This window comes from Lichenostomus cassidix, chromosome 2, assembly GCF_008360975.1.
Source record: "Lichenostomus cassidix isolate B80296 chromosome 2, HeHo_3.0, whole genome shotgun sequence".
NCBI lineage: Eukaryota > Metazoa > Chordata > Aves > Passeriformes > Meliphagidae > Lichenostomus > Lichenostomus cassidix.
Window position 1 is genome coordinate 36,708,667 of NC_139482.1, and position 13,848 is coordinate 36,722,514.

At 39.8% G+C, this 13,848-nt stretch overlaps 1 protein-coding gene across 3 annotated transcripts in view; it reads left to right on the forward strand.

Annotated features, from left to right (window-relative positions):
• Positions 1–13,848, forward strand: part of KAT2B (lysine acetyltransferase 2B) — a 40,849-nt gene that overhangs the window by 15,380 nt on the left and 11,621 nt on the right. For all 3 annotated transcript variants that reach the window (XM_085051076.1, XM_085051077.1, XM_085051074.1), the window contains exons 5-11: positions 794–975; positions 3,082–3,273; positions 5,770–5,876; positions 6,466–6,591; positions 8,063–8,199; positions 9,584–9,792; positions 12,026–12,152. In XM_085051076.1, the coding sequence (XP_084907202.1) occupies positions 794–975; positions 3,082–3,273; positions 5,770–5,876; positions 6,466–6,591; positions 8,063–8,199; positions 9,584–9,792; positions 12,026–12,152 (1,080 nt within the window). The remainder of the gene's footprint in view (positions 1–793; positions 976–3,081; positions 3,274–5,769; positions 5,877–6,465; positions 6,592–8,062; positions 8,200–9,583; positions 9,793–12,025; positions 12,153–13,848) is intronic.

Genomic DNA, 13,848 nt, shown 5'->3' on the forward strand with positions numbered 1-13,848 from the left:
AGTCTTCACTTTAAGTTCCCCTTTAGTTCGTGCATAAATAAAAAGTGTGTATGTAATCTCCATAGGCTCATAATCCTTAAAATATGCTATTAAAAAGGTTTGGTTTTGTACAATGCAATTTTTGGTCAAATTCTTCATAATGTTCAAGTTACTTAAGAAAAGAAAGCATAGAGATTAAAGGGTAATTCTTCTTACAGCTTATTTTGAAATAATTTTCCCTTTAAAAAGGACCAATATTTTCAATTCTGTTTTTAGCAGCTCAGCAACTCAATCAAACCAAATTATTTGCTAAGCATTGATATTATAATGGATTTATAAAATATGTGTGTTGCAGCACTTTTAGTCACCCATTTTAATCATGCTCAGTAGATTTTACTTCAAACTGGACAGTATCTGAAGTACAATGAGGAAACATGATTGTGAAGTATTAACACTTCTTGAAGAAATAATATGACTTCTAGACACAAAGTTAAGTAGAAGTCCATAAGATCTAATCTATTATTGAAAACTAGTTGGAGAGTTTTGTAGGTGATGCTTGATTTACACATAGAAGAAAGCCTACCGGAACTTTCTTTATTCACTGACTTTAAGAAGGCAGGAAGGAAAAAAAGGAACTTTTTCTTCTTTCCTTTTACATCAGCTGCTGACAGTAGATTGAAAATACCTGGATGTACCTTCTGCTGTGTACACTCTACCAGCCAAGTTCATAACAAACATAAAATGAGGAATGTTTGAGTATACTCCTATAAAAATTATGACTAAACTATTAAACAGAATTTTCTTACTTTTTAAGGGTGTGAATAATTTCGTGCAGTACAAATTTAGCCACTTGCCCTCAAAGGAAAGGCAAACAATAGTGGAACTGGCTAAGATGTTTCTGAACCGCATTAACTACTGGCACCTGGAGACACCTTCTCAGCGAAGACTAAGATCACCCAATGATGACATTGCGGGCTATAAAGTGAATTACACCAGGTAACACTGCTTTTGCTGGTTAGGAGTCTTCCTGACAAATCAGACTGGAATCCACCAGTACCTTTATGCCATAGGCGTACCTTGTGGATTCTTGCAGCCATGGATTTACCATGAGGACCTAAGGGTTTTAGTGAGACTATATCAGTTTCACATGCAGCTTTTTGTCCTGAGAGATGTGCTTTATCAGCCAAGAGCAGGGAGAAGAGGCTGGAACACTTGTATCTAACAATGTTTTGCAAGTTCTATGTTTGTAAAGTGCTCTGCTTCTTCTTAAGATATGAGCCTCATGTAAGATCCCTATTTATTATTCAACTTGAAAGTAGAAAAAGAGAGAAGATAACATTAACCATTGTAAAGCATCACTGTTTGAAACCAAATCGCAGAGGAGTTGAATAATCAAACTAATTTTGCAAGTGCTTGAATGCTAAATGGGGAACAGATATTACTAGGTTCCTTAAAATTCTCGTTATGACCTTTTCATGCATTGTTAGAATTCAAAGGAATAACTTAGTCACTGGAGGAAGAAGAGCTGGAATAAAACGCCAAGTCTCTTTGAATTTCTTTTTCTCACAAGAGTAGTGCGGTACCTTTTTCAGTGAGAGCAGTTAAGGGTAGTTAACCTCTCTCTGCCAGCGCCCTGTTCTCAGGAGCTGCTGGGACACCTCTGCTGGCCGAGGATGAGCACCACCTTCTGGCTGCCTTCCTGGTGGCCTTTCCTCTGACACACCTCATGTCCATGCAGGAGAACAGCAAACCCTGGCATGAGTTCAGACTCTTAACTAGTGACAGAGCAGGCTGCACTAGGGGGTAGGTAGGTGGTAGGAGTTACCTCTTAATAGGCACCAATAGCTAATTGGTTCTGGTTGGTGGCTTTTGTTAATTATTTTGTCACTTGTCACTCCAACTGTCCTGCCCACAGTCCCTAAGGTCCTCCCTGACCCGAAGTGCTCCTCCCATCAGATCTTACCTCTCATTGTGAGCTTCTCTCATCTGTGTTGTCCGAGGCATTGCTCTGGGTGCTGCTGTGCACCATGGGCACACCTGAATTTTTGCAGTCACCAGCTCCATTTGAAAACCTGAAGATTTGAATTAAAATGTATCTGAGTTTCACATGCATGCTTGTGTTTTGGGAGCTGTGCTTTATCAGCCAAGAACAGGGATTAGAAGTCTGTGAACAACTCTATCTCACAACTCTTTTGCAACTCATGTTTGCAAAGATTAAGGCACAAGAGTTTAGGAGAACATTTTGAGACAGGCTGTACTTTGGGTCTGGATGAGGAAACATGCGCAGGATCCAGCACAGTATGTTTGCATCCAATTCCTAATATTTTCCTTTCATTGCTGGAGCTTTCATAATAGCTATGGTCTGATTCTTCTAAAGCTCCAGATACCAACGACTGTTCACTTACACACAGATATCAAAATCTTATTTATAAAATTAACAGATATTGTGACCTACAAAGGCAGTGTACTCCTGAGTTATCTCTTCAGTACCATAATCCCTTTTCCTGGAACAGAAACATGTCATGCTGTAATTTCCATATGTACTTCTTAGTGCAAAACTCATTATGGATGGAGATACTGGTAATGAAAGAGTAACAGGTCAGTATAATGGGAAGAAGCCAACTGGTGGAAGACCAGGACAGGGGTCCAGTTGGGTTGGGATGGAGCTAGTTAGAAGTGTCACCCATTTTGCCTCTGTATGGGGAAGGGTAGAAGTTCAGAGGGTAAAACAGGCCCTGCTGAGGGTCTTTGGAGTCAGTGGCAGTAGATGTATTAGGCTGAACGAATGAGCTGTGGAGAGAGTCCCTGGCATCAACATGAGTTTTCTGTAATCTATGATTATTGTCTGAAAAAAGATCACTTTGTGGAAACTAGACTGCAGAGAAGAAGAATATATGGAAACTTAAAAAAGCACTTAGTTGTCATTTTTTTAAAATAACTGGCCAATATAAATGCTGCTTAACTCTGCCCAGCCTTGTAGTAGAACTGATTTATATGGTCATATAGCTTTCAGCTGCATTATAAATTATGTGGGTAATGGTTTTATTGCGTTAATTCATATGTTAGATGATGCTAATTATCTGGCTTTCTTCCTCTTTGCAGGTGGCTTTGTTATTGCAATGTCCCTCAGTTTTGTGACAGTCTACCTCGGTATGAAACCACCCAGGTTTTTGGTAGGACATTGCTTCGCTCTGTTTTTACTGTAATGAGACGACAACTGCTGGAGCAGGCCAGGCAAGAAAAAGACAAGCTTCCTCAAGAAAAACGAACACTAATCCTCACTCATTTTCCAAAGTAAGGGGTCACAGTGTGCCTGCATTCAAGGTTAAACAGCATTTTGCTGTGGAAAGGGAGAAATTACCTACAGCTTCAAATAATTTCTCATTTTATTCAGTTCCAGCTAGATACTGCAGCCTTCTTTACTGCCATAGCTTAGACTAGTGTATTTTATGTACACAACTGTTTGCTTTGCTTTGTCCTAGGGTTTGCTTTATGAAAAGGATTATTTATCTTCCTGGGAGATTGTGCTTTTTTCCTATTAGCAGGTATTGCAGGTCAATTACTTTTGTTTTCTGCAGTCCTTGGAAACAATGTAGGTCCAGACCTCCAAAAACATGCTTGCATCTGCTTTGGTGATGGAGCTTTGATAAAAAGGGGGGGTGTTGCACAGGGTTTATAAAAATTTCAGCTTAATTCAGCATTGTAGTAGCGAACAAAGTAGTCACCCACCCCAGAAGAGATGGGTTTATTAGAGAGGAGTCAGTATAAAACTGCAATAGTGAATTCTAAACTCATAAATTTCATACTGGCTATCTTTTCCAGTACTGGAATGTTGATGATGTTGATACCTCTTAATAAAACTTCAATAATTACATATGAGGGTATGTGGGAGAATGACTTGTCTTGAAACATGTCAACATTGACAGTCCTTAATTTCAAACATTTTACTGGTGGTAAAGAGGGGCAGTGATGGTGACAGGATCATTCATTGTAATGAATTCCTGTTAAAGTAGTTTATCACTTTAAAAATGTCCTTATTTTATGAGGGTAGCTTGCTTCTCCAGGTCGTATTTTAAAAGCCTGTCCCTCCTAACAACAAATGAACTGAACCTACAGAAGACCTGGTGTCACTGATGCAATCTGTGCAAGCTATTGTGTTGGGCCGGAAGCTGTGTTGGAGCTCAGGGGAGTGAAAAACAACATGAGCTTTCCCAAGCTGAGTAGAACCAGGATTTGTTGCTTCTACTATTACTAATAGTTTATTTTACCACTTTGAAGAATGTACGTTGTCTTTGGGGTGAACTTTTATGGATACAAGAACATTTGTGGGTATCTAGGAAGAGGATCATGACCTGGCCCTGAAACAGGTGTAAAGAAGGATTTAACACCCCATTGATGCAAGGAGCAGATTTGTGAAAGATGTAGGTGTGCATATGCCCCTCTTTTCACTGCCTTTTAAAGCCTTTTGCAGTAATTTGAAAAACATTATTAGTCACTGCAGTTCCTTTTGATATTCTGCGGGGGAGAAAAAGACAAGTACTGTTTGCAGATGATCTGTGGGAAATATGAATAACGTTTTCAATCTTTCATGGGCTGTACTTGTCTGAAGCATTTGTCTCTCCTCTGCCATTGTGCTGAGTGAGCTCTGCAGAGGAGCTGTGTCCCAGAGCATGGAGCCTGGCATTGGCACAGGGCTCCCCTCTGTCCTGGACTGTCCTTCTGGGCAAAGGGAACACCCACCAGATGTGTCTGTGCATACCTAGGAAGTAGTCACTAACAGGGCTGAAGGCAGAGCCTCTGTGCTGCCTGTAAATGGAGCTTTGGCTAAAGTTCAATTTGTCCTTCTGCTCTGTCACAGATGCTCAGGTCACTGTTACAAACATTTTAGCCATTATCAGCTGTCTAGACAGCAGCAAACACTGCACATTGCTGAGGTATGGCTGTCCTATATACACACTACAAGAGTCTGACTTGATCCTGAAAATCCCTATCCTGTTCAAGAAAGTTTTACTCTACAGTTCTGTTGGTTTCAGCTGAACAGTTTCTATACATATAGATGACTCTAGAGAGTAGAAATGTGCAATGTCAACTTCTGGTTTGAAAACATCTTTTGTGCAATATAGGATAAGCAGCTTTCTTGCTGCTTTAGAGGGAATTGGTGTGTTAGCCCTGAGAAGGTGAGCGTGCCGGAGAGTCTGATCTGTGGAATATAATAATGCTAAGAGAGGTTTAAAATCATGCTGTTTCTGTAATTGTACCAAAGTAAGTTTAAAAATACTGTTATGCAAGCACAAACATGTGATTAAATGTTATAGAAGGACACTTGAAGGAATGAAATGATCTTCCTAAGAGCATTGTTTGTAACACTGGGGTTTTATAAAATGCAGAAAGCAAGTGCATCTGCAAAACACTGGTTTATCAAAACAGACATATTTTGCCATCACTGTAAAACATCAGTCAACTCATAGCTTTCTTATTAATGGAGTTTTGTTCTGTAAAAGTGGTTTGTAACTGACTTTTTCTGCACTTGGAAATTAGATAAATATTGCTTGTAATCACAGGTAAGGTTTTGTAAGTGAAAGCACTCTACTGAATTATGATACCTTATGTCTAGTTTGGTTTGTGATTTTTTGTATGTGCTCCTTTTTTTAAAATAGAATTGGCCAACAGCATTTTCTTACTAACTTAGTAAATGTTTTTAATTTAAAAACATCATAAGTGCTTATTTTGAAAAAGAACCTGCTTGGAATGGTCCCATGAAGTTGATATTTTCCTGTTCTTTTTGCCTAGGTTTCTGTCTATGCTGGAAGAAGAAGTGTACAGCCAGAATTCTCCCATTTGGGATCAGGATTTCATGGTGTCTAGCTCCCGAACTGGCCAGCTGGGAATCCAGACAGGTAGTTTGCATTTTGTAGCAGGTAACACAAATGAAAACGGCATGATTTAGGACTAGCATGGTTTGGGTTTTTTTTAATATTAGAGAGTTGTTAGTCTGTGGCCTTTAAAAATAATAGTTTCATTCTCTTAGCTGGTGAAATAACTTCTCCCTTTATTGAGTTTGATTTGTCCAACCAGTCTTAGGGCACTGTTAAAGTGGACAGCTGAAGCTGAATGATGAGATTTTGCTTTTCAGTAGACCCCTACAAAATACCTTTTCATGAAGCTAAATGCCAGCAGGCTTGGCAGGTGTGTGAAGGAAGTTTGTTTTCATAGCTTCTGCTCAGCACTGCGAAATAACAAAGCCTGATGTTTGCAATCCCTGTTATCCAACAGTCCCTCCTTAGATAGAATTTAGCTGAGGAAAATACACTGAGATAAAGCTTTAATATCTCTACTTGTGAACTGAACTGGTGGCATTGCTCTGTGGCACAGTGTTCCCTGTTCCTTTTGGGGTGGTGGGTATCCATCTTTGTGAGTCTTTCCATCAGCACCAGAATGGGTTCCATGACCTGATTTTTGTGTGTTTGTGTTTTTATGTCATTGCAGTTATCAGTCCACCTCCTGTCGCAAGATCTGTTGCATACAGTGCAAGTCCTTCATCTCTGGAGCAATCCAACAGTGGCAATATGAGTCCAGCTTGTAAAGTTTCTTCTGCCCTTGACCCAAACTTAGGTAATGGAGAGGGAGACTTGCCTTTTGGCTTCTGTTGATATTATCAGTAGTTGCAGTATGTGGTAACCTTTGCCTTCACTCTGCATTAGCAAACTTGAAGTGGTTTTGCTGAAAGATGTGCACACACATACCTTTTTCTCCACTTTTTCTGTTTAACTAACAGAAATGGCAACTGTATTTGCAAAAAAATTTGGTTTGTTTAAATTCAGTTAAAATGGGGAAAGGTCTGAGGGTGTCAAAAGTTTTTTCAAAAATAATTTTCTTGGAGTACTTCTATTAGAAACCATGAGAAAAGGTTTCATTTAAATAATAACAGAGTAGAAGGGGCCATCACATTTAGGTTTTTTAATCTTTCAGGGTACTGAAAGTGCATACATTTTAGCAGTAAAGAAAAGCACAGACACACCAACCAGGTTAAATTTAAAACTGGAATGAGGTTAGGTTAAAAAAAAAAAAAAGCCTTGTAAGAAGAAATGTTGGTGAATGCATAAATTCTCCTAATAAATCCTTTTTCAAACACCTCAGGATTAATGAGCCTGTCAAGAGAGGTTGTAGGTCAGAGAGATGATCCCAGGCTTATGTAAAGTCAGTCCTCAAGGAAGGAGAAAAACCTACATGAATTTTTAGTCTCAGTGTTCACTCCAGAGAAACTTAAGAAGGCTTCTAAGCTGCAGTTTTCTTTAAGGTCATTCCTCAACTTGTCCTTCAGAAGTGGGAATGAGTAGGGTGATGAGTGGGATGATCCTGAGCTAGCAGCTGGCTCTCTGTTACTGTGCTTCTGCTAGTCCTTGGTGGACTTTTCTTCCATGAATTTAACTAGTTGCTTTTGCTATATAATACATGTGGCTTTGCTATATAATACATGTGGCTTTGCAGTTAGTAGGGCAGTTAATTATTAACGTGGTATATTTTGGTTTAGAAATTTTATATGGATTTTCAAATATATTTGACACATCACACTGTACATGCTGCTTGGTTTACAGAAAAGATGAAAGAAATATATGATGGATGTTTAGTTCCAGTGAATCCTAAAAAGGGTATTTCATGTTATCCAGAAATATGCACTACAATTTGTGTGTTGAGCATTGACCTTCCAAGACAGCTGCACAGAGGTTCCATGCAGAGGACTTTGAAGCAAAAAGAAAAAGCAAATAACTTCACTGTGAATTTACAGAGGTGTAGTGGACAGAGAGGTGTATTCGTCCTGCTTCATGCTAATACCCCAGTGCAAAGCCAAAATGGAGAAGTGATAAATATTTCTCAGATTTAATTTCTCTTTGTCCTTGTCTATGGGGATGAAAAAAGAAAACCACCAAAAAACAAACAAAACCCCCCAAACAAACAGTAACAAAAACAAAAAAAACCCAACACTAGTCATAAAAACAAAAGAATATAACAGAAGTGCTAGACTTCATAGTGGTAGTCTGTGACAGTTTGGTTATTTCTAATTTTTACGAGTTTTGTTTTATAGGGGAAAAGAGAAAAAATAACGAACCCTATTCTCTGGAGGATTCCAAAAGACCAAGGGTTGTAGGAGATATTCCTATTGAGTTAATCAACGAAGTAATGTCAACAATTACAGATCCTGCAGCGATGCTTGGGCCAGAGGTGAGATATAGACTTGGTGTTGCAAATGGTCTGTTTGTAAAGGGTCTGTTTTTAGTAAATGTTCCACATGGATAGAATATGATAAGCTGAGAGTCCTGTCAAGAAAAATAGACCTTGAAAGAGTACGATCAGGTGAACAAAAAATATTGGTGAAATACCTCATTAACATGAAGAATAGTTCTACAATTTTTTTAATGCATTGTATACAGTGAGCAAGGAGACTTGTAAACTAGTGATTGTAAAAAGGTAGAGCTCAGGTGGGTTATCCTGTAAGGTTCTTCTGTTACAGACCAGTTCCAGAGTGTGCTTTTTATTGTTAGTTATAGATACAGCTCACAAGATAAGGTTAAATGGGGTTAAAAATTGCAGCAGAATGAAAGATACAAAGTTAAAACCTCTCTCTAGTGCAGAAGCTGATCTAAACACTTATTTGCTCTGTCTTCCCCAGTTGCTCTTTTTTTCGGCTTGAAGAGAAAAACAAACAGAATTGCGGAATTGTGCCATGTACAGAATTGCACTTTTTTTTTCCCCTTGGCTGGCTTTTCCTCCTTCTGTTCTCTCTGCCAGGCTATGTTTTGCCAGCAGCTCGTTTGCCAAGATGTAGCTAGAAACTGCTGAAAATTTGGAACCACCTACATTTCTTATTCAAACTATGTACTGTAACTGATGGCTCTGCATATTACAAATGCTGTGCCAGCCTGGCTGTTGGGGCTGGCAGTGACTAGAAAACCAGCAGCCAAACTTTGCTCAAAAAAGTAAACAGTATGTGCATACAGAGATGTTTTGGCATTATAAAATGATCTTGAAAAAATAAGTGTCAGAAATTTTCTGTATTAATTTAATCTGCTGTCAGATATATAGATGCAATTGCCAGATATGTAACAGTAAATTCTGTAGGAATTAAAATCTTTTTAGTTCCTTACAGTAGTGGCAGAGATAGTAGAAAGCACTAATCACATGAAAAAAAATATGACTTTTCCTGCGCTGCCATTAAAATGTGTGATTTGCAGTATGTGTAGGCGAATCCACAAGTCATGCCCAAGCTGGCTAAGACTAAAGAAAATATGAAGACTTAGTGGCATAGGCTTCATCTGGATGAGTGCTATCCCTCAAGAGATTTTGGAACTTTTTGAGTCATAACCATTGTTGTTGTTACCTAACCTGCACCAATATAAGTTCAGATAGACCTTTATAAACTGTAGTGTAGATTTACATCTGGCTTATTTGATGGTGTCACTTCTGTGAAAGTACATTACAATGGCAATCACTGGCAGCACTGTTGGAAAAAAAAAAAGTGGGTTTTATTTGCTTGTTCATTAGGGCTGTTCTGTCAGAGGATGGGAAATCCCAAAATGTGATTTTGTTCCTCTTTTGTGTGGTACAGACCAACTTCCTCTCGGCACACTCGGCCCGGGACGAGGCGGCGAGGCTGGAGGAGCGCAGGGGGGTGATTGAATTCCATGTGGTTGGCAACTCCCTGAACCAGAAGCCCAACAAGAAGATTATGATGTGGCTGGTTGGTTTGCAGAACGTGTTCTCCCATCAGCTGCCTCGAATGCCGAAGGAATACATCACCCGCTTGGTCTTTGATCCGTGGGTATCCTTGCAGAGGGCTTTGGCCTGTGAGGCAGGGGGAGTCTGGTGCTGTTTGCAGGCAGGGCTGTAGGAAGGTGCCAGCAGACGTGATGTGCAGAGCAGCTCTGCCCTCATAACTCCTGGTCAGTCTGATTGGGTTGTACCCAATTACCATCTAGGTGGTTGTATTAAAGATAGGTGGCTTCTTGTTGTGGGACTGTGGTGGGTTGGCCTTGGCTGGATGCCAGATTCCCATAAAACCTGCTGTGTTGCTCCACTCCTCAGCTGGGCAGGGGAGGGAAAATACAAAATTCTTGGATAGAGATAAGGACAGGGAGACAGCACTCACTGATTACTATCACAGACAAAATAGATTCAACTTGGGGAAATTTATTTAATTTTGTACAAATCAGATCAGAGTAGGATAATGAGAAAATAAAAACTATATTTTGAAGTACCTTTGCCCCATGCCTCCCTTTCTCCCAGGCTTAGCTTCATTCGTGATTCTCTGCCTTCTCCCTCAAGCAGCGCAGGGGGATGGGGAATGGAGCTGCAGTCAGTTCCCATGTGGTGTTCGCTGCTTCTTCCTCCACAGGGGGAAACTTCATACACTCTCTCCCTGCTCCAGTATGGGGTCCCTCCCACGACAGACAGTTCTCCATGAACTCCTCCAGCATGGGTCCTTCCCACAGGCTGCAGTTCTCCACGATCTGCTCCAGCAGTTTAACCTTTCATGGTGAGCACCGTGGCGAGGCACACGTCCCTCTGCAGCCTGTGAAGGAGCCCCATGCCAGAGCAGGTGGATGCCTGAAGGAAGTCTCTGTGGAAAGTCACCCTGGAGCAGGCTCCTGGCAGATGCCGTGGCCCTGTGAGAGAGTTGCTCACTCTCTGCTAGAGCAGGTTTGCTGGCAGCACTTGTGACCCTGTGGGAAGGGAGCTGTGCTGCTGCAGTTCCTGAAGAACTGTATGCTGTGGGAGCGACCCCACACTGGAGCAGGGGAGGAACTCTCCCTGAGGAGGAAGCTATGACAGAGACAACATGTGGGGAACTGACCATAACCCCCCTCTCCATCCCCCTGCACTGCTTGGGGAAGAAGGTAGAGAATCAGGAAGGAGGAGGGGCTGGGGGAAAGGTAGTTTTAGGAGTTGTTTTACTTCCCAACATCCTGCTCTGATTTTGATTGGTAATAAATTCAGGTAATTTCCCCAAGTGAAGTCTGTTTGGCCAGTTGTGGTAATTGTTGAGTGATCTCTTCCTGCTCTTATCTCAACTCATGAGCCTTTCATTACATTTTCTCTCCTCTGTCCAGCTGAGGACAGGAGTGGTAGAACAGCTTTGGTGGGCACCTGCATCCAGCCAGGACAAACCTACCACAAAAGCTCAAGCTACTTCATTGCTGCTCTCATTCCACAAGTAAAGAGCACTAAAATAAGTACAACAAAAATAAGAATATTTAATATGTATAAACTCTTCTTCAATAGTGGCACATACTATATAACTGCTCTTTGGGCTTTTTGGCAGGGTCTCACTTTTGGCACCAACATTTACCCCCAAAATACATCTTCTATAAATAACTTGTATAATTTATGATTTATATGATCCTGTGTGTTGAATAATCTAAAGAAGGGTGTGCTGTCTTCACACCTTGAGGATTATACTAAAATTCTTTATTCTTGACATAAGAGCTGAGATTGCACCTTACTACCTCTTTCCTGGCAGTCATTATAAGTGCAACAGAAATGGATATTTATTCTGGTCTTGATTCCCCTAGGAGTGGGTGATTAGAAATATGAAATGTCATCACTTCATCACCTGCACTTGAAATTGATAGCCTAGCCATGGAGAGTGCATGCAAAGAAACAGGAATCCCTTAGAAAGGACTTGCTCTCCTGTTCTCTCCATTAATTTCTAATTTACTCAGGATAAAATCATCCTTAGAAATGTGTGATGGTGTCAGCAATAGATTCAATGAAAGCAATACAACTTTTATTCATTGGGCATTACCCAGCTATCTCAGAGTACTTGGCAAGGCCAGGAGCTTGCTTTACGATGATGACCTTTATGGTATACTGAAAGCATGATGTTAAAATAACAGCTCTTCTGTAGATAAAAGTGGCTTACTTAGGAGGCATATGCAATTGTATTAGCATCATGGAAAGAAGTGAATCAAGTTTCTGAAAAAAGGAAGGTTAATGGCACTTTATGTACTATGTACATGAATTAAAGTGATTGTTATTTTTGTCTGCTCAGGAAACATAAAACCCTTGCATTAATAAAAGATGGTCGTGTTATCGGTGGTATCTGCTTCCGGATGTTCCCTTCCCAAGGATTTACAGAGATTGTTTTCTGTGCTGTGACTTCCAATGAACAAGTCAAGGTAAAAATAATTCTGTAGTACCAGGGTTTATTGAATGGATTTGAGTCCCATTCACCTACTGCATGTACTCCTAATGTTTTTGGTCATGTTGAATATACTGCTGAGTTGCCAGACAGAAATAGATTTTGAAAGATACAGTGATTCTGAATATAATACACAAAAACTAAACTAAAATGTGCAGATTTAGAATCATGATCATAATAGCAGGATTACCTGTAAATAATTAATTAAAGTTATTCTCAGCAGAGTAATAGTGGCCAGTAGTCTGCTATTCTTGGACTTTTCACATCTCTGTCCCCAGTAGTTGTGACTCTTTGTAGTGTAACACATCGTAGTTAACTGAAATAAGTATTGCGTGTGTGTGGCAGTAATTTGTGTTCAATCACTTTGTGACATTACATGATTTCAATGTAAATGACATATGGTAAAAAAAATAGGTATAGTTTTACATCTCAAAATAAGCACAGGGTCTATTTTCTTGAGTTAATGTCACAACATTTTCTCAGAATTTTGAGAATTAGTATCTGTGTTGAAAATACAGAGCACTATGAATACATGAGATTTACCTAACATATCCAGCTAACGGAGATCTAACGCCAACCATTTGGTTCAGTATTTTGCCTTTAGATGGTGCTGTAGCTTCATGATTTTCAGTTCAAGCAGCAAGAGCTGAGATGTGGGTTAATTCAGAGTGTGTAGCAGTTAACATGCAGAAATTGTACACGCTGGTGTGAAAGGGTAACACAGTGGGATTGAAAGTCTCTGACAACTGTTAATACTTGGGTTATATTTGATTTTATTCAGCTCTGGTATCAGAGGGGAACATTCCCCTACGCTTAGCAGTGGCCTTTCAGCATTCAAAGTGTTTTAGCAAATGCAAACCCTAACAGAATATGCCTAAGTTATTCCTAACTGCACAACACAGGGGAGGCTGTCAAAGGTGTGTTGTGATTTCCTAGGAATAATCTTTCAAAATAATAGAGCAAATAATTCTGACCCATCAGATTGCCCGCAAGGTTGCATGACACAGTGTTTATTCTTTTATCCTCTGGGTGCTTTGCTGGATCAGTTGAGTGATTCTGAAAATTTGCCTTCCCACCTTTCTCTATGAGTAAACTGACCCTGCTACCAGATAACTGAGAAAAAAACAAATGTTCACACATGGTTGACCTACCTAGTCTTAGGAAAAAAAAAAAATTCCTATTTTAATTCAGTTTGAGGCTGGAGTAAAAAATATGGGAACTTTTTGCATACAAATTGAATTGTTTTTGAGGTAGTTTGGTCGCCTGTTACAAAATAATTTTAAATTTTACTGAACACAGCTTAGTTCCTTCTCTGGCTATGGCCATATTTGGGGCTATTAACTTGTAAATTAAATCAGAAGTTTGTATTTTCTAATTTATTTTTCTGGCTTTTGCACATAAGTAAAAATTTCCCCAGTTGTCAAGAACAGAGTACCCAAAAGGAATCCCTGTATGTTTCTTTAAATGCCCAGTTAGTCTCCATGATAAGGAAATTGGAACATATGCAGGAACAAAACATTATTATGGGTTTTCCTGTCTACTTTACATTTCTTCATATCACAGCAGAAGGGGATGACTATGGCTTACTTGGTAATGGGAATAAATGCAACCTTTTGTTTACTTTGGGGTTGAATTTAAATGGAAATCATGCCTTTGTGCAGTCAGAAGGCATA